General features: G+C 39.2%; 1 protein-coding gene across 3 annotated transcripts in view; it reads right to left on the bottom strand.

Annotated features, from left to right (window-relative positions):
- KCNU1 (potassium calcium-activated channel subfamily U member 1) overlaps positions 1–26,244 on the bottom strand; it is a 148,062-nt gene that overhangs the window by 97,630 nt on the left and 24,188 nt on the right. For all 3 annotated transcript variants that reach the window (XR_009493070.1, XM_059882238.1, NM_001163249.1), the window contains exons 7-14: positions 25,690–25,765; positions 21,633–21,803; positions 20,437–20,528; positions 17,949–18,059; positions 5,638–5,743; positions 4,027–4,109; positions 2,898–2,967; positions 1,568–1,720 (exon numbers count right to left, since the gene is read on the bottom strand). Coding sequence is in view for 2 of the 3 variants with exons in the window: in XM_059882238.1 (XP_059738221.1) it covers positions 1,568–1,720; positions 2,898–2,967; positions 4,027–4,109; positions 5,638–5,743; positions 17,949–18,059; positions 20,437–20,528; positions 21,633–21,803; positions 25,690–25,765 (862 nt within the window). In the remaining variant the exon portion in view is untranslated. The remainder of the gene's footprint in view (positions 1–1,567; positions 1,721–2,897; positions 2,968–4,026; positions 4,110–5,637; positions 5,744–17,948; positions 18,060–20,436; positions 20,529–21,632; positions 21,804–25,689; positions 25,766–26,244) is intronic.

Here is a 26,244-nt window from a genome sequence, read left to right as displayed (position 1 = left end):
TGTATTCCAGTCCCCTATGATGAACAGGGCATCTTTTTTGGGTTTTAGTTATAGAAGATCTTGTAGGTCTTCATAGAACTGTTCAACTTCAGCTTTTTCAGCACTAGTGGTTGGGGCGTAGAGTTGGGTTACTGTGATACTGAATGGTTTGCTTCGGAAATGAACAGAGATAATTCTGTCATTTTTGAGATTGCACCTAAGTACTGCCTTTTGGAGTCTTTTGTTGACTATGAGGTCTACTCTATTTCTTCTAAGGAATTCTTGCCCATGGTAGTACATGTTATGGTAATCTGAATTAAATTTGCCCATTCCTGTCCATTTTAGTTCACTGATTCCTAAAATGTTGATGTTCACACTTGCCATCTCCTGTTTGACCACTTCCAATTTATCTCAGGTTCCTATTCAATATTGTTCTTTACAGCATCGGATTTTACTTCCATCACCAGTCACATCCACAACTGGGCATTGTTTTCACTTTGGCTCCATCTCTTCATTCTTTCTGGAGTTATTTCTCCACTCTCTTCCAGTAGCATATTGGGCACCAATCTACCTGGGAAGTTTATCTTTCAGTGTCAGTCATTTTGCCTTTTCATACTGTTTATGGGGTTCTCAAGGCAAGAATACTGAAGTGGTTTGCCATTCCCTTCTCCAGTGGACCATGTTTGGTCAGAACTCTCCACCATGACCTGTCCATCTTGGGTGGCCCTACATGGCATGGCTCATAGTTTCACTGAATTAGACAAGGCTGTGGTCCATGTGATCAGTTTGTTTAGTTTTCTGTGACTAAAACATCATGTATTTAAAATGTATGACACACAGTATACATTCAACACGTGGCTACTCTTATTATTACTGCATAGAATGCCCCAAAGTAATCTGCAAAATTAAATTTTAATGATTATTTGTATAATTATTTCTCGATGAAAATAATTATTTATTATTGTCCATTACTTTGTATTTAACTTATATGTTAATATATGAAATCTCCACTAATAAGTTTTATTTTCTATTTCTACCTTCAGTAACTCAAAGTGCTTCTACATTTATGAATACATTTAGTTTCATAACATCATGGAGTGCAAGGAGGAAGCAGAGTTATGGTTTTTATTTCACAAGTAAATATTTTTAGGTAAGAGCTTCCCCAGTGGCTCAGCAGCAAAGAATCCATCTGTCGATGCAGGAGACGCAGGTTTGATCCCTGGGTCAGGAAGATCCCCTGGGTAAGGAAATGGCAACCCACTCCAGGATTCTTGTCTGGAGAGTCCCATGGACAGAGGGGCCTGGTGGCTACAGTCCATGGGGTGGCAAAAAAAGAGTCAGACATGACATAGTGACTAAGCAACAATAATAATTCTTGGGAAAGACTCAGGTAAACAACTTCTTTAAGGTCAGTGTGGTGCCTGGGACTTCAATCCACATCTCTCAATCCCTTCTCAGCTTAAGTAGAAGCCAAATCTCACTTCTCAGGGCCTTCTTGCTTTCCTCAATTTTTATTTTCTATATCTGATCTTACATTTAGGAGGACATGGGGACAGAGCCAAGATTCAACATCAGTTTACAAGGTTACCTTCTTGTTTTGCTCAACAAATAGAGACGTCAGGAAGGTACACAAGCCTGGCACCAAGCAGCCCTGGGCGATGAATCCAAGCTTTAGTTCAGCAAAGCAGATGATGTTGTCGCCAGCGTTCCAGTTCCAGCTGGGGATCTTTGGCAGAAAGGCCTGTTTCAGGGTAGAAAGTAAGAGAAACAGTCTCATGGACACAGAAAACAAGCTAGTAACAAGCTAGTGGCTATCAGTGGGTAAAGGGAGGGAATGACAAGACAGGGGCAGGGAATTCTCTTAACACCAACTGCTACGTATAAAGTAGATAAGCAAGGATATGCTGTATGGCAGAGTGAAATATAGCCATTATTCTGAAATAACTTTAAATGGAGTATAATCTATAAAAATTTTGAATTACTACATCATTTTACAACATATACAAATATTGAATACTGTACACCAGAAACCAAAATGACATTTTACATTAACTGTTCTTCAACAAAACAAAGTATTGCTGTCTATTTCTCCCTTTAGATTTCTTCACATTTGCTTTATAAATTTAGGTCCTCCTATGTTGGTGTCATAAATAATTACAAAAGTTATATCTTCTTGCTGGATTGACTCCTTTATCATATGTAATGCTCTTCTTTTAATCTGATTAAAGTCTTTGTTTTAAAGTCTATCTTGTCTGATACAGGTACAGCTTCTTCAGATTTATTTTGTTCTCCATCAGCACGTAAAGTATTTTTCCATCCCCTCATTTTCAGTCTTGTGTGTGTCCTTATTTCTCCTTTTCATTAGTTTTTTTTCCTGAGGTTTAATCTTATTCTTTTCTTTGAAACATAGTCCTCTGTTTCTTCCTTTTATTTGACTCTCTGTGTCGGTTTCTATGCATCAGATAAAATAGCCATCTCTCCTAGTCCTGAATGAGTGGACTTGTGCAGTAGATGAATCTCATTGTTCAACCCTGCCCTAGCCCTTGGCTGTCTCTTAAACCTTTGTCACTGTCCAACCTGACTACTTATTTTAGTGGCTCTCAATATTTAAGGCTGTGTCAAGATCTGTTGGTGACCCGAACGGAAGGATCTGAGTCAGCATCTAAATTCAGGATGAGCAGATTCCAGACCATCAGGCAGCTTTTAAAGTATATAAACATAACTCTTGCCAAATTGACATTTTTATATGGTTAATAATCTTAATGAGATTCCCAATTTCACCTACAACTGGCAAAAACCTTTTGTGTGTAGACCCACTAGAAAATAGTAAGTTCATATATTACTTGGAGGAACTAAGGTTCATCTAGGTCTGTAGACCAAAATAGGAGGAGACTGAACAGGCTATAATGTTGCAATACCTTGTTATGGGACTGAAGTATCTGTATGATGATCCTGGTGTTAGGGTAATAGTTCTTGATAGAGAGCACCCTACATAAACAACAAATATTTTCATTAGTGATGTGCCATGTCTAACATCTTTGTAATATAATTCAATTCAAAGTTAAACTGATGTGTGCATAAGTACAGGAAAAGCACATATTACAAAGTTCTTTGTTATGATCTTTAATAGCATACATGTGGAAGAATACTATGATTTTAGTGACTTAGCAAATTATATCTATGGTAAGGCCAGCTCTTGGTATTAATAGCTGTGGTCATCTGGGACCAGTTCTTGAGGAGGAATTTTCATACATTGTAGCTTTCAAACTCAAACACATTAATTAAAAAAAAAATAGGGACTGAATTGCTGTCTATTATTGAAGTAGCTCATAGACTGTCTAACACAACTTTCTCAAAATAACTTTTACAAAATAAGAAACTAAGATCCTTCTCATATTTACTGCATAGCTGTTTCTTGCTTTTTGTAGAGTAACCTTCAGCTATATACATTTATTTTGCTCTGAGCGCCAACAGGTTGTCTGGATTAGGTTCAATGGCATTGCATTTAAATCTGTTACCACAAATTAAGCTCTTGCTCATGGATAGTTCAGTTCAGGATGGTAACACTACCCATAGCCATCTTGAAAATACAGCCAAAAGTCAAAAGTGCACCATACTGAACCACACACAACCTTTCACTAAGACTCCTAGAAAAAAAACCCAGTAAATAAAGTCTCTGAATAAGGTTCACAAATCACACGTACTATCTTTATTTTTGAGATGACGTTAGTGAGAAAGGCGCTATCTGAACAGTTTATCAGTTATCTGTATGTTTGCTTTTTAAATTTACACAGCTGTTATTCATATAAAACTACAGTAAAGTAAGTGGAAAAGCACATCAACATACAGGAAACTCTATTTTGACTTCCTTTTTTCATACATCTGCTGTCTCTGGGGGCAAAAAATAAGGCAGAAACCTGGAATATGATGACTCCTCTGTGCTATGATAGATGACACCTGTTTAGTCCTATGTACTGGGCTTTATTTTAAAGGAGAGAAAATAAAGACCAGAATCTGAGCATATAAGACATAGCACCGGCTTCTTACCTCATAATGTTTGAAGAGTCTTCAGCATGTGAATCACTGCATAGGGGGTTGGCTATGATCAGGCACGCTTCTGCAGAGTCCACCTATTCTTCAAGATGAAATGGCAGTCACCTTGTTAATTGCATGGGCCATGCTTGCCTGTTCCCATTTGGGCTTTTCTTAGGGTTCTGTCACCTGGTGCATGCTCAGTCACCCAGTCGTGTCTTGACTCTTTGCAACCCCGTGGATGGTAGCCCTCAAGGCTCCTCTGTCCATGGAACTTCCCAGGCCAGAATAGTGGAGTAGGTGGCCCTGGAGTAGAAGATCCCTACTCCAGGGATCTTCCCGAACCCGGAACTGAACTTGCGTATCGCATATCTCCTGCATAGCAGGTAGATTCTTTATCACTGAGCCACCTTGACAGCCCATGGTTTTGTCATAGAATTCCAATGAGAGAGAGAGCGCACTCGAGAAGGACTGGTGATAAGGATACCTGAGAGAGGCACCTTAAATGGATCAGGGTCCCTGACACAGATGCAGATTGCTTTAAAATGGGAATAGTGCATAGTGATATTTTTCCTATCATCCAAAAACATCAATTTATGAGCAGTGATGAGCAATAAGACCTTTTAAGCAATTGCATGAGCAATAAGACCTTTTAAGCAATTGCCTTTCAGTTTAGCAAAAAAATAAATAAATAAATACTGAAGAGGTTCTTATCCCAAGTTGCAGGAAGGAGAAAGATTATTTTGCCTGTGTCAGTTTTTGCTTCACTTCTTTGTGTTGACTCTGTAAATCTCTGCTTTAAAAACTGAAGCTTTTGGTATATATGATTCTGTGAAACCTAAAACATGAAAGGATGCTGGCCTTGGCCTTAAATGAAAGATATCTGGAGGGTTTGTATCTGTCTTAATCTCAGCCTAAATGGGATCTCTGCTATCTTCATTCATGCCCTTTCTATGAGAGGACATATCAGTGTGTTTAAGAGAAGTTGGTGAAAGCTGACAGACTCCTAGAAATCTGTCATCTGGTAAGAATCCTACTTGGATAGAAAGATCTAACAGACTTCTGCTATCCACAACTTTTCCAGATCTATTAGAACAATAAAATAAAACTGCTGTAGACAGAGATTTCAGTGAAATAAAAATTTAAATGTAAGTGTATGTAAACAGTGAGGTCAATTTGGTATTTGTCAAGAAGGATTTGAAGGCCAATTGCTAACATTTCCTCTACGATCAGTAAGTTGAAGGAGTTGTATTTACTCCATTAAGAGTCTGGAGTAATACCTTTGGGAAGACCAACACACTATCATCTTAATTGTTGTAGCTTAGGCACCCCACTCCAGTACTCTTGCCTGGAAAATCCCATGGACGGAGGAGCCTGGTGGGCTGCAGTCCATGGGGTCGCTAAGAGTCGGACACGACTGAGCGACTTCACTTTCAATTTTCACTTTCATGCATTGGAGAAGGAAATGGCAACCCACTCCAGTGTTCTTGCCTGGAGAACCCCAGGGATGGGGGAGCCTGGTGGGCTGCCATCTATGGGGTCGCACAGGGTCAGACACAACTGAAGCGACTTAGCAGCAGCAGCAGCAGCAGGGAAATGACAAGGAGGAAAAGAACTAGATCTTACCGCAACTCGCCTCAGATCCTCCCACTTGAGTGCAGACCCAGAAATGAAGGTTGTATAGGCCATGTGGTGCTTAAATATGGTTTCCAATTCCAACGAAGGAGAGACCCTGGACACAGGATGCCGTGCCAAAGACGGAAAAAGAAGAGTGGCTTCGGTTTAGAGACCGTTATATTATTTAGTGCATTTAATAAAAACCCTAATACTCTTGGAAAATATACATCTTCTATTACTAATCCCCAGGCTCAGGTGATGTTGATACCATTAGCCGAAGTCTAGGAATGGGTCTTGAGCTCAGGTACATCACTCATAGTGACGTGAAAAGATACAAATTGGATTAATACAAAAAAAAAAAAAGAATTACTAAGAACAAGGAAGTTCAGGATCAAATGAGAATATTTCAATTATTCAAAAAGACATAGCATTTTAAAACAACTAAATAAAATAGTTTCTAAATATGTAAACATTTAAACAAAATTGGAGACACAAATAGATGAATCTGCCACTGTAATAAAATATCTCAATGCATCTTCTCAATTATTGATGGGTCAAAGGGGAAAATGATAATTGTTTGATATTTATAAATTCTGCAAACAACTTTAGAACATTTTTCATTTTTGTTGAGGCAAAATTGACAATTAAAATTGTGAAATATTTAGTGAATCTGCCTGCAGTGTGGGAGACCTGAGTTTGATCCCTGGGTTGGGAAGATCCCCTGAAGACGGGAAAGGGTACCCACTCCAGTATTCTGGCCTGGAGAATTCCATGGACTGTACAGTCTGTGGGGTCGCAAAGAGTCAGATACAATTGAGCAACTTTCACTTTTTCACTTTAGTGTATGACATGATTTGATAGATGTATATACTGTGAAAGACTCCTCCCACTGAGTTAATTAACACATCGATCACACCTCACGCATTCACCTTTTGTGGGGGTGATGACATTTAAATTCTACTCTCTTAGCAAATTTCAATTATACAATAGTGTTATCAACTATGATCACCATGTTTTATGTTAGATCCTCAGACTTTATTCATCTGTACCCTTTTACCAAATCTCTCCCTATTTCTCCCAATTCCCAACCCTTGGCAAACCATCTCTCCATTTTGTTTATGTAAGGGTGATTTTTTTTTTTTAGATTTCAGATGTAAGTGATAACATGTTCTAATTTAACAATATGGATGAATGGAAGATTAATATACAAAAGTCAATTTTTTTTATACCAAAAGCAAACAACTAGAAAATACAATTAATAAGACACTGTTTCCAATAGTATCAGAAAATATTAATTACCTATAAAATGTCATATACATTTATTACAATATAAATATGTAAAATTATATAATATATAATAAACATCAGCAAGCTAGGAGATTTTGCAATATTATTAAGAAACACTAATTGAGAACTACATAAATAGATAACCATAAGTTATCTTAGAGTTAGAAATAGAAGTCAGAGTTAGAAATTGTAACACAAAGAAGTAAATTTTGAGTCAAAAATGCAATGAGATTCTCATCAATTTTTTCAGTTTTTCATAGTTCATGATAAAATGATTATAAAAATTATATGGAAGATAAAGGGCCAAGAAGAGCTTGTCAATTATCGAATAAAGATAAGCAAGGAGGAAAAACTTGCCCTAGGATATGTAAGGATTAATTATGAGCCTTAGTAATTAAAAAAGTATAGTATTAACGCAGTGACAGATAAACTTATTAAAAAAAAAAAACAAAAACAGAAAAGATCTATTCAACTGGCAGCATGTCAAATCAGTGAGCGGAAAAGGATTCATTCAAAAACTAGCATTGATAAAATCGGTGTCTATGGAAAAAAATGAAATTTTATTCATGTGTCATGTCACACAAAAAGCAAATTGCTGTAGAATTAGGAATTTAAAACAAAAAAAGAAAATCCAAAATTCTTTATAGGAAATGCAGTTAATTATCTTATTTAAAGGGACTTCCCTGGTGGTCCAATGGCTAAAACTCCGAGCTCCTGACGCAGGAGGCCTGGGTTTGATCCCTTGTCAGGGAACTAGATCCTACATGCGGCAACTAAGAGCTCACATGCTGCAACTAAAAAGACCCCTAATGCTGCGACTAAGGTCTGGTGCAGCCAAATAAATAAATAAAAATAAATATTTTAAACATCTTTTAAATACTGGGATAGGGAAAAATTCTAAGCAAAAACTAAAAAGTTTTTAAATATAGTTGAAAATATTGAAAATATGAACTATAATATTAAAACCTTTTGAATATCAAAAGACATCTAATACTCTGAGAAAAGACAAGTTACAAACTGGAAGAATATGGCTACAGTTCACATCATTGATGAAGAATTAGTGTCAGAATATTTTAAGCTCTCCTAGAAATTATGTGGAGAAGGCAATGGCACCCTACTCCAGTACTCTTGCCTGGAGGATCCCATGGACGCAGGAGCCTGGTAGGTTGCAGTCCATGGGGTTGTGAGGAGTCGGACACGACTGATCGACTTCCCTTTCATTTTTCACTTTCATGCATTGGAGAAGGAAATGGCAACCCACTCCAGTGTTCTTGCCTGGAGAATCCCAGGAACAGAGGAGCCTGGTGGGTTGCTGTCTATGGGGTCGCACAGAGTCGGACACGACTGAAGCGACTTAGCAGCAGTAGCAGTAGCAGAAATTAAGTAAGAAAACCCCCACCAACAATCCAGTAAGAAAATGGGCAAAACGCATGGATAGGCATTTCACAGAAAGATGAGACACGTATGGGTAATGAACATGAAGAGAAACTATACTCTTCGTGATAAGGGGCGTGTAAATCAAAACTGCAATGAGATTCCATTTTACACTGATTGCATTGCAAAGATGAAAAAGTATGACCATGTCAACTGTTAGAAAAAAGCACAGATGTTTAGATAACACAAAGTCCCTTACACATTGCCAGTAAGCTTCAAACATGGTGTAAACACCTGGCAAAACATGCTATTATCTCCTAAAATGAACATTCACATTTTTTTATACCATTAAACCTCCACCACTCCTCCCCCCATACACATAGACACTCTTGCACAGATCCACCAAGAGCCATATACAGGCCATGTTAATAACAAAACTACTTCCAACAGAAAAATCTAGAAACAACTCAAATCACACCAAGAGTGGATAAATAAAGTTTACTCTGTCAATGAAATCTTATAACAATGAAAAAAAAGAGTAAAAGTGTTAGTTGCTCAGTCGTGTCCGACTTTTTGCAACCCTATGGACTATAGCCCTCCAGACTCCTCTGTCCATGGAATTCTCCAGGCAAGAATACTGGAGTGGGTAGCCATTCCCTTCTTCAAACACCAATTAACTATAGCAACACTCAGAAATATGAGTGTATCTTAGAAATATAAAATAAGGAGAGTCTAAGTACTACAATATTCCATGGGTGAGATCCTCCTTCTGCAAAGGTAAATATATTTAAACATTTTAAAGAGTATATATAAATGTAATAAAACTACAGGAGAGATAAAGAATGATAATAATGATGGACAAAAAACTGAGAGCAGGATGAAATGTGGGAAAGACCATATAGTTAGATATAGATTGTGTCCTAAATTTTGTATTGATGGTGACTTCATACATGCTGTGCTGGGTTGTCGTTTGAGTTGTGGCAACTCTTTGCAACCCTATGGACTGTAACCTGCCAGGCTCCTCTATTCATGGGGATTCTCCAGGCAAGAATACTGGAGTGGGTTGCCATGCCCTCCTCCATGGGATCTTCCTGACCCAGGATCGAACCCACATCTCTTATGTCTCCTGCATTGGTGGGGGGTTCTTTACCACTAGCAGCACCTAGGAAGCCTGGTGAGTTCATGTACTGGGCTTAGAACATTATTAAAACGAACTAATCAGAAAATTAAATAACCACAATGTGCTTATGTGTAAGTCAGTTACTAAGGCTGTTGTAAGAATTATGATAAATCCAATTCCAATTTCTCAACACCAAGAAAGAAAACTAAATCTGATCATGTCATCCCTCTGCTCAAAATCACCAAGAATTCAGAACTGACTTGGAGAAAAGACAACTTCCTTAAAGCCAAATCCTTACGATAGACTATATAACACTTTTATCATCTGGCCCACTACCAACTGCAATATTTTGAAATTCTCTGAGTAAAAGAGAATTTTCAATCCTCTTGACTAAAACTTCCTTTGTTCCCTTAAAACATATGTGGACAAGTGAGAGCTTTGCATATTCCCATATATTAAATATCACTAGAGGTGGAACTTCTGTTTCTAGGAACAGTAAATTAGGTAACTTCAGCCAGTCTTCTACTGAGGATATATAAAAATAAAAATACTAGATGAAATATGAAAACATCTCCTAATAAATCATAAGAGATAAAACCAGACCATGAATAATTACCAGGCCAAAATTGAGAACAAATCAAGGTCTTAGAGGTTAAGTCTGGTTTTGTTTTTCTTTTTTTTCCACCCCCTGAAAGCACTGAGTAATTCAGAAGAAGCACTAACCAAAATGAGCTAACATATATAGCTGATTCATTTTGCTGTAAAGTAGAAACTAATGCAGCATTGTAAAGCAACTAACGCCAATAAAATTAATTTTAAAAATTCCTATAAGATTGAAAAAGAATAAATAAGTAAAATAAACACGTGAACCATGCCATCACCATGCTAAATGTCAGCTGGTGGTATCACAGGGCAACAGCTCTGCTGATGTACAAAATGAAGAGTTTGATAACGCCTCCAAATTTTAACCTGGCATAACTGAAGTATGGAGACATAGAAGTGTAAAACAGAATAAGCTAGTTTTCAGATAAGACTTCCATCCTTAGCTTGTCGCCTGCATAGTACAAAGAACCTCAAGCCTTGAATTTGGATTTATGTGGTCTTGAGACAGAAGTGCCCCATTGTACTTGGAAGAAGTAAAGAAATACCCTTTCTGTAAGAATGTAATATTTTTCTAGGCCACAAGTTATCTACATATATTTTTTAACATAAGAGTCAGCACATAATCTATGATAAGAAAGCACACGCAAAAAACAAGATACTATGTGTAACATCCAGTAAAAATAACTGACAATAAAAACCAAAGACTTATTGACAAGTACACAGTATTGATACTATGTATAAAATAGGTAACTAACAAGAACATACTCTATAGCACAGGGAGCACTACTAAATGCACTGTGGTGATCTGAACCGGAAGTCCAAAAGGAAGCGGATATATGTACATATATAGCTGATTCATTTGCTGTAAAGTAGAAACTAACGCAGCATTGTAAAGCAGCTATATGCCAATAAAATTAATTTTAAAAATTCCTATAAGATTGAAAAATAATAAATAAATAAACGTGTGAAACATGCTATCACCATGTTAAAGGTCAGCTGGAAAAAAAAAATAAAGACTCTAGGCATCAAATTACTAGTCACAAATTACAACATAATTATATTTATTTTATTGAAATAAATGATAAGCCTGGAACACAAGAATCTAAAAACAGAATATCTGAAACAGAACCAAATAGAAACTCTAGAAAACTAAAAAATACAATAACTGAAATGAAAAACTCAATGAGTGAGTTTGTAAACAGATTAAACACAAAGAGAGAAGTAGTAAATTGGAAGGTAAGTCAGAATAAATTATCCAGAACGTAATACTGAGATACAAAAAAGAAGGGAAATATAAAAAAGAAGATAAGAAATATATTTGGTACAGTGAAGAAAAAGGACTCATGCACGTAAAATTGAATCCCCAGGAAAGGAGGATGAAGAACATAGTGACAAGGGCAATATTTGAAGAAATAATTGAGAATCTGCCAAAAATGGTGGAAAACACTGATCTGGAGACTCAGAAAGATTCACGAATACCAAGCACAATCAGTTCAGTTCAGTCACTCAGTCGTGTCTGACTCTTTGCAACTCCATGGACTGCAGCACGCCAGGCCTCCCTGTCCATCACCAACTCCTGCAGTTTACTCAAACTCATGTCCAAGCACAATAAATTATCAGAAATTCAAATCTACACACATCATAGTCAAAGTATAACATACTTTCATATTAAGTACTACATATAATCTTTTATGAATCTACCTGCAATACTGGAGACCCTGGTTTGATCCCTGGGTCAGGAAGACCCCCTGGAGAAGGAATAGGCTACCCACTCCAATATTCTTGGGCTTCCCTGGTAGCTCAGATCGTAAAGAATGCACCTGTGATGTGGAAGACCTGGGTTTGATCACTGGGTCGGGAAGATCCCCTGGAGAAGGGAAAGGCTACCCACTCCAGTATTCTTGCCTGGAGAAATCCACAGACAGAGGAGCCTGACAGGCTACAGTCCATGGGGTTGCAAAGAGTTGGTCACAACTGAGCGACTTTCACTTTCACTATGATCTTTTGAGAAGATAATTCATTAAAGATCATTGAACAGACTTCTTAATAGCAATAACAAAACCAGGAAATCAACAGAATAATACTTCATGGTTTTCCAGGATGAAAGGTAGCAGCTTTAAGACCCTATATTCATAAAATCATCTTTCAAGAATGAGAACAAAATCAAGATGTCTTTACATTTAAATAAAAGAATTTGTTACTGGCAGATCTGTATTTAATTCAGGATAAAAATGGGGGGGGGAAAGCATAATGGAAACCAATATGAAGAAGAATATGTATATATACATATAACTTAATCACCTTGCTGTACACCAGAAACTAATACAATGCTATCAATCAACTACACTCCAATTTTTTAAAGAAGGGGCAGGATAACAGTAATTTCATAAGAAGGAATCCAAATGGCTTATACATTTGAATATATTCTTGACCTCATTACCAACCAGAAAAACGAGATGAAAAACCACAATATGAGACAATGTCTTACAAATGCTATTCTGAAGAATGAATGGCTCAAATGAAGAAGACTGATGTATCCAAGCATCAGGTAGGGTGGGAAGATACGTTTTAACTGGTAGTAAGGCTACAGGGCAGCAGGCACTCTCAGGGCTGCTGGGGAAGTGCAGACAAGACAGAAAAAGCATTCTGGACGACTGACAGTTCTATTACAGGAAGATTTAGTACCCTGCAGCTTTACTCCTGGGGACCAGGGCACATATACAAGAACTTTCAAAGCAACATTCTTCATAATAGCCGAAATTGAGGAGAAATGTCAACCAACAGTAGAACGGATTAAGAAAAATTGTGGTGTATTCACATAATGGAATGCTTTACCGCACAGCAATGAAAATGAATAGGTACCGCTATACCCAGCTGCAACAAGGACGGATCTCACAAACGCAATATTGAGGTAAATCAATCTGTATCCCATTTTTGTGAGTTTAAAAACAGGAAAAATGTCAGGAGATATGAATTAATAAATGTAAGGTATCAAGTCAAAATCATAATTACCTCTAGGAGCTAAAGATGGGGCAACAGATGGGGAGGGTTTTGCTGCAAAGCTGGCAATAGAATATATCTTGATTTTGGTGATGGTTACATGGATGTTTGCATCACAATAATTCATTTTAATGTACGCTGTAATTCTGTGTAGTTTTCTGAGTTATAATTTAAGGATAAAGAGTTTTAAACATGGTACTTAATTATTATCTATGCTCCAATGACCCATGCACAACTCTTGGGAATTTTTCACTTAACTTTTACTCTTATGAAATTATTTAATGTTGAAGAAATTAGAAAATATTTATTGCTACGCATGTGATGTGGATATTGGAAAATATTTAATGATACACATATGAAAATGAGGTGACCACTACATACTGAAAAAAAAACAAATTTGAGGAAATGTACTGTTATCATAAAACCAACATTTATTAGCCATAATGATATAAATACTCATTGCTGCTGTAATTACAAATTAGAAGATAACTGTTGGAACAAGTGAAGGAGACAAAGCGGTGCAGAGGGCTGAATAATATTCATCTGAAAAATATCAGGTGATGAGTAAATACTGTGTACAACTGAGGAGTCCAAAGAGTGATAAAACATAAATTTAAACTTAAAAGAAATATTAAAAATGAAAGAGGTTAATTATCTCTGAGTAGTAAGGCTGGAAAAAACTGTAAGGGATTAAATATTTGGTAGTAAGCATTGAAGTCCCAGTATAATGGTCAGCTGGTGCCAAGAGCTGACTCGTTGGAAAAGGCCTTGATGCTGGGGAAGACTGAAGGTGAAAGGAAACGGGGGCAGCAGAGGATGAGATGGTTAGACAGCATCACCAGCGCAATGGACATGAGTTTGAGCAAACTCAGGGAGATAGTGAAGGGCAGGAAGCCTGGTGTGCTGCAGTTCGTGGGGATGCAGAGTGGAACACGACTTAACAACTGAACAACAACATTTTGCTATTGATGTGCATGTTCATATGTTGCCTTCTGGAGCAGTGCTATCTTCTGGATTCCTACATGGATCTGCTCCACCCCCCAATGACTGTTGAATTAGGTGTCTCTTACATGTAATGACAATGCATCTGTATGTACATGATTTTACGTGTGATGACAATGTGCCTGTGTGTACATGGTTTTCCTTTATCCTGATCAGCATTACGGTACCTTTCCAATCTGACAACTGATATCATTTTTTGGTTCTAGGAAGTTTTTACTTTTTCATTTAATTGTGAAAAATTGCACGTATACGAAGTACATAGGATGCATACATTCAATACAAAGAATAACAAATCAATATTTATGTTTGACTGAGCTCAGCTGGGTAAGTCTTCTGCTCCGTGTGGTTTCACTGGAGTCAAGTACATGACTGTGTTTAGCTGAGAACCCTAGTGGGAACAATTTCTGAAAAAGTATCATTTACATGTCCATTAGAGCTGAAATTTGTGGCTCAGATGATAGAGAATCTGCCTGTAATACAGAAGACCTGGGTTTGATCCTTGGGTCAGGAAGATCCTCTGGAGAAGGGAATGGCAACCCACTCCAGGATTCTTGCCCAGAGAATTCCCATGGGGTCACAAAGAGTGAGACACAACTGAGCAGCTAATAAACATAGACACACACACACACACACACACACACGTCCATTCCCTCGGCTGGACTTCCGGAGGAGCTGGCAGCTGCATGGCCCTCATGCCCTTCAGAGCAGCTGAACTTCTCACATAGTGTTCCATGGCATCAAAATACCGAGTGCAGAAGCGCCCAGGCTTCTTATGGCTTGGTTCTTTAACTGGTTTGGTCATTTATATATATTTTACAGGTTAAAAGGAGTCAAAAGGCCAGCTCAGATCAAGAGAAAGGAGATTAGAAGACTCCATTCTTGATGGGAGGAAGAGAATGTGTGTAAACAGCTGGGAGGTATTTCTGGTAGTTATTAAAAAAAAAAAAAAAACTACCACTGTTTTCCGTCTGCTACATTCTCTTTATCAAGTTAAGTCAAAGGCCAGCCCGGATTCACTGAGAGAAGCAGTATGAATGTACAGTGAGGAAAGGCAACGTGAACTTTGGCATCAAAGGAAAGTCCACCAGAATCACAGACTGTGATAATCACTTTAAAGCCAACAAATGGAGTGATGAGATAGGAGGATTCCAACAGGCTAACTTAGACAGTTTGGCCAGAGAAGGACTCTGAGTGCTGGGGGATGAAAATAAATCATTCACATCCAGTAGGAGAGCTTCTGAGCAAAAAGAACAGATCAATAAAGTAGCCTTTATAGAAGTTCAAGAGAGACAAGATAGGAACTTTGAATAGGGTTATGATAGCGGAGCCTGGCGGGCTATATACAGTCCATGGGGTCGAAGAGTTGGACATGACTGAGTAGCCAGCATTTCACCTTCAGGGCAGACGAAATGACAGCAACAGAATTAGGACACGTACACAGGGTCTGAGGAAGAAAGGAATGTCCAAGACTATGCTTAGTTTTCTGTTTTAAGGACTGGCATTGATGAGATGCCACTTGCTGAGATAAGTAATGCTATTTGCTTTCTTTCTTGTTTTATTTTTAATTTGCCTTGTGAAATGGGAAAGCTGGACTTGAGATCATGAATTTACTTTTGAAAATGCTGAGTCTGAGGGGTCTTTGAAACACTGGGATGGAAATATCCAGTAAGCTACTAGCTGTGTGACTATGAAGCCAGAAAGAATGTCCAGTGGGGATATCAATTTTGGAGTCTTCAGAAAGTGACGTGAAAGTTGCTCAGTTATGTCCGACTCTTTGTGACCCCATGGACTATATAGTCCATGGAACTCTCCAGGCCAGAATACTGGAGTGGGTAGCCGTTCCCTTCTCCAGGGGATCTTCCCAACCCAGGGATCGAACCCAGGTCTCCCGCATTGTAGGCAGATTCTTTACCAGCTGAGCCACAAGAAAAGCCCAAGAATACTGGAGTGGGTAGCCTATCCCTTCTCCAGCAGATCTTCCCAACTCATGAATTGAACCAGGGTCTCCTGCATGGCAAGCAGATTCTTTACCAACTGAGCTATGAAGGGGAGTCTTCAGAATATAGATGTAATTGACAGAGTCTGGACAAGCCACTCCCAATGTTTGTGTCATTTAAGACATTTCAATCATTATCTTGACAAGTACCTACAATAACCTACGTTATTCTATGAAAATACAGCAGTGGGTAAAAGATGTAACTTTCCATACATTTAATGATTTCCTCTCTATCTCAACTGGATTACAATTATTAGTGTTTTATCACTGGTTTTAACACTTTGGGTCTTTTGTTTGTTTACTATGTTTTAAATTAGGGGCCTAGCAATGCAAAATTGCTGAAAAGACAGGCATGACAATGATTCTGAAGCAGAACTCTTGGCTATCTATCCGCAGCACCATAAAGGAATTCAGAAGGCTTACTGGTCATCTCATAACCGAGAGCCTAAGGTAACGGTTGGTTGAAGGTGTCATAATGTAAAGAGTACAGTGTTCAACTACGAAAGGCATGAAGAAGGCTGAGGTGACCCCACATGCAATCATGGATAAGACCAAAATGTCATCTCATAGCTGCTTGACTTTAGTGAGTGATCTCTGGATATGGATTGACAATTTAGAAAAATATAGAAGTTAGTTCTCTACACATTCGCGTGTGTGCGTGCTCAGTTGTGCCTGACTCTTTGCAACACCTTGGACTGTAGCAGACAAGATTCTTCTGTCTCTGGGATTTACCAGGCAATAATACTGGAGCAGGTTGCCATTTCCTTTTCCATGGGGTCTTTCCAACCCCGGGATTGAATCATATCTCTTGCATCTCCTGTTATTGGCAGCTGGATTTTTTTTTTTTAATCACTGAGCCCTCCCTATACATTACACAAAGTCAATTCCAGAGAGCTTAAATACAAAATATTTCAATATAAAAACCTAAAATAGTTACTTAATTTTAGAACAGACAGATCAAAGAACATCAGAAAGGCAAGAAGTCAAAAGGGAAAGAGTTGATAGATTGGAATCTGTGTAAATTGAATGCTTCTTCCTTAAGATAAAAGCACACACAAAAATTAAAAGACAAAGGGGAGGGAAATTTACAACATATGATGCAAAGAAGCTACTATAAAAGTACACTAAGTGCTTAAAAGTCAGTGAAGTAACAGACAACCCTCCTTACATAAAAGAAATGAAGAGAATTCCAAAAAAATCAGCAAATCTTCAAAACACAAAAATTGCTCAACCTCATTAGGAACCAAAATTGTAAATACAGAACAATTAGAAACCATTTTGCCTACTTAAAACTCTTTTTGTGTTAAAAAGGCACTTACCAGTGTTTCACAAAATATTTGACTTGGACTCTGGTCATAAAAAGATAAACCACAAAGAACAAACACATGCCTTCTGTGTCCAGCTGAACTTTGCATTTGCAATTCTGAGAACTGACAGAATAATAACCATGAATTGCACCAGACTAGCGCACAAAATTATGGTTATACATAATAATACATGCTATTGTTGTTGTTACTTAGTCACTAAGTTGCTTCTGACTCTGTGTGACCCCACGGACTGCAGCACTCCAGGCTCCTCTGTCCTCCACTCTCTCCCGGAGTTTGCTCAAATTCATGTCCATTGAGTTGGTGATGCTATCTAACCACCTCCTCCTCTGGCACTCCCTTATCCTTTTGCCTTCAGCTTTTCGCAGCATCAGTCTTTTTCAATCACTTAAATAATATTAAAACCTGTACAGAAAAAAAATCCGGCAATTTATAGTCCAGAATAATATTTTCATAGGTTAACTCTCGTCATGAACTGCTTTTTCTTTACTTTTTGCTGATTAATTACTTCCTACTTTTAAAGATCAATGGCGGAAGGGCAATTTTCTTCCATTAAAAATATTTGCACATATTTTAAGTGTCCCCCGCTCATGGGCCGTACAGATATACTTACTCTCCCAGGAATACAATCTCAGTGTTGATCTCCCCTGCTTTGTGGCGGAGAAAGTTCCTCAGGAAAGCCATCACACTGTCCACAGTGATGTTTCCGCACACCACGATGAACCTAGAGAGTGAGAGCAAGGTGTGGCGGGTCATCCCAGGAGCAGTAGCATCTTCCAGTCTAGATTTAGAGATGGACTCTTAAATAGCATGTTAAAAAAGCAGAGACATTACTTTGCCAACAAAGGTCTGTCTAGTCAAGGCTATGGTTTTTCCAGTGGTCATGTATGGATGTGAGGGTTGGGCTATAAAGAAAGCTGAGTGCCGAAGAAATGATGCTTTTGAACTGTGGTATTGGAGAAGACTCTTGAGAGTCCTTTGGACTGCAAGGAGATCCAACCTGTCCATTCTAAAGGAGATCAGCCCTGGGATTTCTTTGGAAGGACTGATGCTAAAGCTGAAACTCCAATACTTTGGCTACCTCATGCAAAGACTTGACTCATTGGAAAAGACCCTGATGCTGGGAAGGATTGGAGGTAGGAGAAGAAGGGGATGGCAGAGGATGAAATGGTTGGATGGCATCACCGACTCGATGGACATGAGTTTAAGCAAGCTCCGGGAGTTGGTGATGGACAGGGAGGCCTGGCATGCTGCAGTCTGTGGGGTTGCAGAGAGTCTGACATGACTGAGCGACTGAACTGAACTGAACGTAGCTTAAACTTAGTTTTAAATAAAGCTGGTATATGTTCCACCAAGATTTTAAATTTAAAAACACCAAAGACTACATCTCTAATATACAAAAGCAGGCTCAGATTCTGTAGGGAATGATTCTACACTTTGAATTGCACATAACTTTTTAGGCATATATGGGCAACTATTGCAACCGCTAGATTTTTCTTGCTTATTTACAACCTATGATGGACTTGCACGTGTGTTCATTACACTTGATTTTCCACTTGACTCCTGATTGGCTGGTGTAGTCTTTTTTCACTGACAAACAACTGATCATTGGAAAGTCTCACTGATTTTCCCACAGTCACATAGTATGGTTGAGCAGCACCAGAATCCAGGTTATTTTGGTTTATCTCCTGTATCTAAAATTACCCAGTAGTCACAAAAACAGTGAGTCCAGTGGAGAGACATCTCAGAGTGGCCCACAAATCTATGCATGTAACCTTTACAGTGAAAAAGAGCTGTCAGTTTCCTTAGGCTTAGTACACATAAGGAAGCTGTTCCACTCCACCCTATTAGTTATGTAAGAAGCTGAAAGTCTAATTTTAGCCTCAAACTTAAATTTTTCAGACCTCACTGACTTGGCATGTTTTATCCCTTTCCTCAGATGGGCCAGGTCAGATTTTGGCTTATTTAGTTCATTTCATTGTTTTCAATATTTGTTTTTCATTCATCTTGGTTTTTTATTTTCTCTCCCTACTCCTGAGTCAATCTTGGTTTTTATCCAACTGTGTTAAGACATCATTCCATAGGAGCTCATCTTCACTGTGGCTCTTTCCTCAACAGCAGGTAAGAATTGTTCCAAATTTAAGATCTCCAATTCATTATCTTCTTGTTCAGTCACTAAGTCATGTTTGACTCTCCATGACCTCACGGACTGCAGCACGTCAGGCTTCCCTGTCCTTCACTGTCTCCCAGAGTTTGCTCAAAGTCATGTCCATACAGTCAGTGACGCCATCCAACCATCTCATCCTCTGCCACCCTCTTCTCCTCCTGCCTTCAATCTTTCCCAGTATCAGGGTCTTTTCCATTGAGTCGGCACTTCGCATCAGGTGGCCAAAGTATTGGAGTTTCAGCTTCAGCATCAGTCCTTTCAATGAATATTCAGGGTTGATTTCCTTTAAGATTGACTGGTTTGACCTTTCTACTAGGTGTGAAAAACCACGATGGCAATGGAGGTAACATACATCCACTGAGAAATCGTGTAAAAGTAACTCTGACTTCACTTTGCTCCTGGGAACAAATGGCTGTGGTGTGGACAGAACAGGCAATCTGTGAAGGACTGAAGAAAAGAGACTCCTCCTCACTCGAGCAAACCTCTTTCTGTCATGAGCCCCACAAGCTTTACGGGAGTTTGGGCTGAGATGACTGAATTGAATTATTTTCAATTCAAACCATGACTTTAACTTGATCCATTATGTAAAATTAGTCATGAGTCAACCACATGATTAGAATGAATAAAACCATTAGTAATGGATCTAAGAGAACAGTCATGATAAGGAATGTGCAAATACTGGCACAATCAACATTTGACACTGAATGACAACATATCTGTAATAATTTTAACTGATTTAATTCTTACGTGTCTCTAGATACGTGAATCAAGTGGCAAATATCATCTTCTCGTGGTATCTACTCTAGCACAGCCCTCTTTTAGGGAGTGAGGACCTTGCCCATACATCCACCTAGGCCAGGCAATAGTGTTCAGAAAGAGACAGTGACCAGCAGAGTATCTCAAACTGCAGAAATTATGCCGTAAAGCTACTTACTTCTTCCCTTTGACCACTTCATAGGAACTGGTATATTTCCTCTCGTTGGCAAGAAGTTCCACCATTTCGGGGACATAGTTGGCGAACAGTACCTAGAAATGATCAGCAAATAAAACCTTAGGTCTCACTATGTCCAAGGATACTCCAAAATTCCAAGATGACAAAGGAGAAGGAAGGTCCATAAAATATTCTTTCTTATAACAAAGACATGACTATGAACCGTGCTTTTTAAAGCACAGTTTAAAATTAAAGAAATTTCTTCCTTTACTTCAGGCTTTGGACTTGGTTAAAATTCAACAGAATGCATTTCAGCCTTCAAAAAGATGAAAGCAAAGACAAGCAGTAAGACAACCTCCCCATCCATTTGGTCCTGCCATCACCTCTAAAGGCCCTTCTGACTCTTCCATTTGATCCTATTTGGGGCTTTGGGGAAAAAAAAGCAATGGGACAGAGTGGAACCCCACTAAGGGAAAATGATAGAAATGAAGGGATGTAACAATTATGTGGACAGCGGGATGTCAGAAAAGTAGACTGGACTGGATGGGAGGGGAGTTTGGGGGAGAAAGGGCACATGTATATGTATGGCTGAGTCCCTTTGCGGTCCACCCAAAACTATCACAACATTGTTAATTGGTCATACTCCAATACAAAATAAAAAGTTAAAAAACGAAAGGTAGAATGGAGAACTCTGGGATGGTCTTTAAAGAATTGAAAGTAAAGTCACGGAAAAAGGAGGCTTCCTTTGTCCTGGACACACTCCTGAACCAAACACAGATGTTCCCTTATCTGTAGTAAAATGTTGGTGTGGAGAGAGCTTACTCATCTGAGCTGGAAAGAACACTACATCCAGCAGATCAAACCTCAAGTCCCCTTCCTCCTTGGAAGAAAGACTTTAATCTGATGGGCAAAAGATGAAGGAAGATGAGGTTGCTCCGATCAGTGTAGAGGCTAATTAGGAAGGTCTGCTCTCCTTTATTTACTACCTTCATCCCTGGCAATCAAGCAATTATGTCATGGGCTCCAGAGGATGCAGTCTGAAAAACATGGGATTCATTTATCCCTTCATTTTCATTTGACACCTGCTCTGAACAACGCAACACTTGCTCTTAAACCTACATCACTTTATTTCTCCCCATTAACCAAATGTTTTGGGTGTATGTAAGTGATATTCAAAAGATATAGGAAATACTCTTCACCAAACTCCCGAGGGTGAAGACTATGATGAAAATCCGTCCTAGGTATGTCTTGGGTACCACATCTCCAAAACCGACAGTTGACATTGTTGCCATGATCAGGTAAATGGACTCAAAGAATGAAATGGTCTGTGAATTTCTCCCTTGGAGCCAAGGATCACCGGAGTTTTCCACCTGTCCAAAGAAAGAAGACTCAGGCAAGGTCTGTAAATGGACTCCAAGGGAACGTTTATAAAGAAAAAGCAAAACACTGGATTTGTTTCACTTAATTCAATCCAAATGAAATAGTACATGATTCCCAGGTTGCTGTGAAGGGTGTGCAGATCGTGGGTAGTGATTGTGAAGTCGTGTGTCCCATCCAAAGTTTTGCAGATTGTGGGTAATGATTGTGAAGTCATGTTTCCCTTCCTTGCGATTATTGCTCAGATCTGAGGGGGCATGTAACTTGAGCCCACAATGGGATGCTCTCTGGAGAAAATGGCTGACAACCTCTCTTTTCCTTTCCTGTGGGTACCTCATCCAACCGTGGAGCCATGGGACTCGGAGGCTGTCAGGCTGAGCACTTATTATTCAGTCTCATTTTACAACAGATCAGGATCATCATGAGAAAATACACAGTTACACGGTCGCTTCATGTCAGGGAGCTTATGCACATGGATGTTGATGTATAAGGAAGCGCAAAGAAACTTTCCAGATTATTTTTCCTCTCTCCCTGGAAAAATATTTTCAGTGATTAAAAAGTAACTCTGAAATAAGCTGCAAGGACACACTGTATAAAATGGGGGATGTAGCCAATGTTTGATAGTAACTATAAATGCAGCATAATCTTAAAAAATTGTGAATTGCTATCCTGAAGGCTTCCCAGGTGGCACTAGCAGTAAGAAACCCACCTGTCAATGCAGGAGACATAAGAGACGTGGGTTTGATTCCTGGGAAGATCTTCAGGAGAAGGAAATGGCAACCCACTCCAGTATTCTTGCCTGGAGAATCCTATGGACAGAGGAGCCTGGGGTCGCAAAGAGTTGGATATGACTGTAAATGGTGCACAATCTTTAAAATTGTGAATCGCTATATTGTACACCTGTAAATGATATAATATTGTATGGAAACTATACTTTAATTAAAAAAAGAAACTCTGATAAATGTTTCCTCTGATTTTCCCGATTAGTCTTCACTTTTTTTTTTTTTGGCCACACACACGCAGGATCTTAGTTCCTCGTGTCTTCACGTTTTAAGGAAACTAAGTTTATCAGATTTTTTTTTTTTACATTAAACAAAAAGAGCAACTGAGGCAATGGCATTTGTGCTAAGTCTTTTCAGTCATGTCCAACTCTTTGAGACTCCAGGCTCCTCTGTCCATGGGATTCTCCTAGCAAGAATGTGGATTCTAGCAAGGAGTGGATTGCCGTTTCCTTCTCCAGGAGACCTTCCCAGGGATCAAACCCTCATCTTTTAGGTCTCCTATATTGGCAGGTGGGTTCTTTACCACTAGCGTAACCTGGGAAGCTTTGTGGTATGTGCTAGTCGCTTCAGTCGTGTCCGACTCTGTGCGACCCCATAGACAGCAGCCCACCAGGCTCCCCCATCCCTGGGATTCTCCAGGCAAGAACACTGGAGTGGGTTGTCATTTCCTTCTCCAGTGCATGAAAGTGAAAAGTGAAAGTGAAGTCGCTCAGTCGTGTCCGACTCTTAGCGACCCCATGGACTGCAACCCACCAGGCTCCTCCGTCCATGGGATTTTGCAGGCAAGAGTACTGGAGTGGGGTGCCATTGCCTTCTCCGTGTGGTATGTCTAGGGTGCAGCTAATCCACTAGGACTGCAGGTGGCCTTCTGAGAGCAGGTTGCCAGAAATGTGTGTTTTTGCAAAGAACCCCAAAGTCTGGGTTTTTAATGTGACTTCCTTTTAAAAAGGTTGGCAACATGTATATTATCATATGTGAAACAGATCGCCAGTCCAGGTTTGATGCATGAGACAGGGTGCTCGGGGCTGGTACACTGGGATGACTCTGAGGGATGGGATGGGGAGGGAGGTGGGTGCGGGGTTCAGGATGGGTAACACATGTACACCCATGGCTGATTCATGTCAGTGTATGGCAAAAATCACTACAATAGTATAAAGTAATTAGCCTCCAATTAAATCAATACATTAAAAAATAAAAATAAAAAGGTTTAGCGACCAATACAAAAATAGCAAACACAAAATGCAAAGCATGTTAGGGGCAATAAATAGGGCTGCAGGCCCCATTCAGCCTGGTAATTGCTACTGAAAGCAAAAAAACAAAAACAAACCCTTGTCACCATGGTTTCTCCTTTAGCATCCTCTTGCCCTCTGTTCTGTGAGGGCCAACAGGTCTCTACAGGGAGACTGGTGACTGCTTCTCCCGGGGTGGACCCACGCCCTTGGGCTGACCTTCTAGATGTAGGAATCTACCTTTACTACTGTGACATTTCTCAGGGAAAACTGTCTCCTGCCTGCAAGAGGAGGAAGGATGTGGCAGCCTTCATAATTCCTTTCTTCTTTAATTGATGTACAGTTGATTTATAATATTATGTTCATTTCAGGTATACATCGCAGTGATTCAGTGATCTTCTTCTGATAATTTTTCATTATAGGTTATTACAAGATATTGAATATAACTCCCTGTGCTATAAAGTAAATATACAGATATATATGAATATATAAATCTGCTCAGTTGTGCCCAACTCTTTGTGACCCCTTGGACGGTAGCCCACCAGGCTCCTCTGTCCATGGGATTTCTCAGACAAGCATACTGGAATGGGTTGCCATTTCCTTCTCCAGGGGACCTTCCTGAGCCAAGGATCGAACCCACGTCTCCTTCATCCCCTGCATTGGTAGGTGGGTTCTTTACCACTAGCGCCTCCTGGGGAGCCCTATAAAGTAAATACTTCTTGCTTACCTATTTTGTGCATTGTAGTTTGTTTCTTGAAACACCAAACACATTTGGTGTTTGACATTTTCCTTGATGAACTGAACATGGCTAAGTTTTTTTTTTTTTTTTTTTTTTACTTATTTTTTCCTTTTTCTTGTTATTTTGAAATGGATTTTTGAGAGAAGAGCTCAAGTGGAAAAGACTTCTGGTCTGTTTTCTGTTTTGCTTTGCTTTTCTCAAAGGCCTTTGCAAGCTTTTAGCAGCCCACTTTAACTTCTGCATTTTCTAATGCCCTCTCCTCAACTTTCCTGGAGCAGTTAAGTCCAGGAGTTTCTTTCCTATTGCTGAAATCCATTTATTATGTTGCTGATTATGTGAGATGAGAGCTAATCTTTCTTGTAGACAAAGGAGGCAGCTGCATACACAGATTGATTCCAGGAGGACCAAGAAAGTCCCCAAACTCCCCTTTGCAACTCAGCAACTGCTCCCCCTGCAACTCTCCAGCTTTTCTAAGTACGAAATTCTCTCTGACCCTGTATTTCTTTATTTCTCTATTTATTTTTTATAATGATATTTATATCATTTATTACTATTTATTGGAGAAGTAAATGGCAACCCACTCTAGTATTCCTGCATGGAGAATCCCATGGACAGAGGAGCCTGGCAGGCTCCATAGGGGAAAGTTAAGTCCATGGGGTCACAAAGAGTCAGACATGACTGAGGGACTAAACACACATTACTATTTATATTATTATATTATATGTAAGTATACAATATACTCATTATAATTTATAACATTGTTTATTATGTCTTTACTTCTTTATCTCTTTATTTCTCTGATCCTTTATTCTTTTTCAAATTGCTGGAAACCCTATGATACAGTGATACATTTTACCTGTTGCTTATACTTTAGATGAATGCACTTATTAAATCCTTCTCTAAGAACAGGTTTTGAGAGTTTGGAGAAGACACATCGATACTGTGAGTGCAGGAGATATATGCTTGTGAGAAATATGGAGTGGAGAAAACCCACCCAAAGGAGGTAAAAAGACAGACCTCACGCTGATCACAATGATGGAGACAGGAGCTCGGGAGATTTGCCTCCATTTTTCACAGAAAAGACATGCATGCTCACCAGCAACATCACAGGGTTGGATGAGATGCTCACCAGGTGAATGAATCCTGCAGCCGTGAACCAGATGCTCAGAACGATGGATAACAGCTTGCAAAACTTCACTGAATTGCTAGGGGAAGAAGGAGTGTTGCTGGGTTCTGGCAGGTTCCAGAACAATACAAATACCTCATCCTCTAAACTCCTGCTCCTCAGAGCTTGCTTCTAGACCAAGAGCAATGATACACCTTCCTTGGGAGCATCCTGGAAATGCAGAGTCCCAGGCCCTGCCTTTATCTCTGATCTGCAATATTCCTGGATCCCCTCTCCTTATGCATATACACCTTACAGGTGGAGAAGCACAGCCCCGTGACACACTTTTGTTCAAAACCCTTGGTAGATTCTGGGGGATGATCCCTAGCCTGATATTATATTGACCAAAGGCAGAATCTCAAGAAGCCAGAGAGTGGATTTGCAAAATAAAATTTTGAGTGGATCACAGAAATGAAGAAATGGATTAATGGAGAAATGGATTAAATGAAGAAATGGAAGTGGATTACAGAAATTAAGCTCCATATCGCTAAACTCACAAGAGGATCCTTGGAGGAAGAA

This window comes from Bos taurus, chromosome 27 (genome assembly GCF_002263795.3).
Source record: "Bos taurus isolate L1 Dominette 01449 registration number 42190680 breed Hereford chromosome 27, ARS-UCD2.0, whole genome shotgun sequence".
Lineage (NCBI taxonomy): Eukaryota > Metazoa > Chordata > Mammalia > Artiodactyla > Bovidae > Bos > Bos taurus.
Note: the sequence above shows the minus strand (reverse complement) of the source record. Positions and strands in the feature narration are given on the sequence as shown.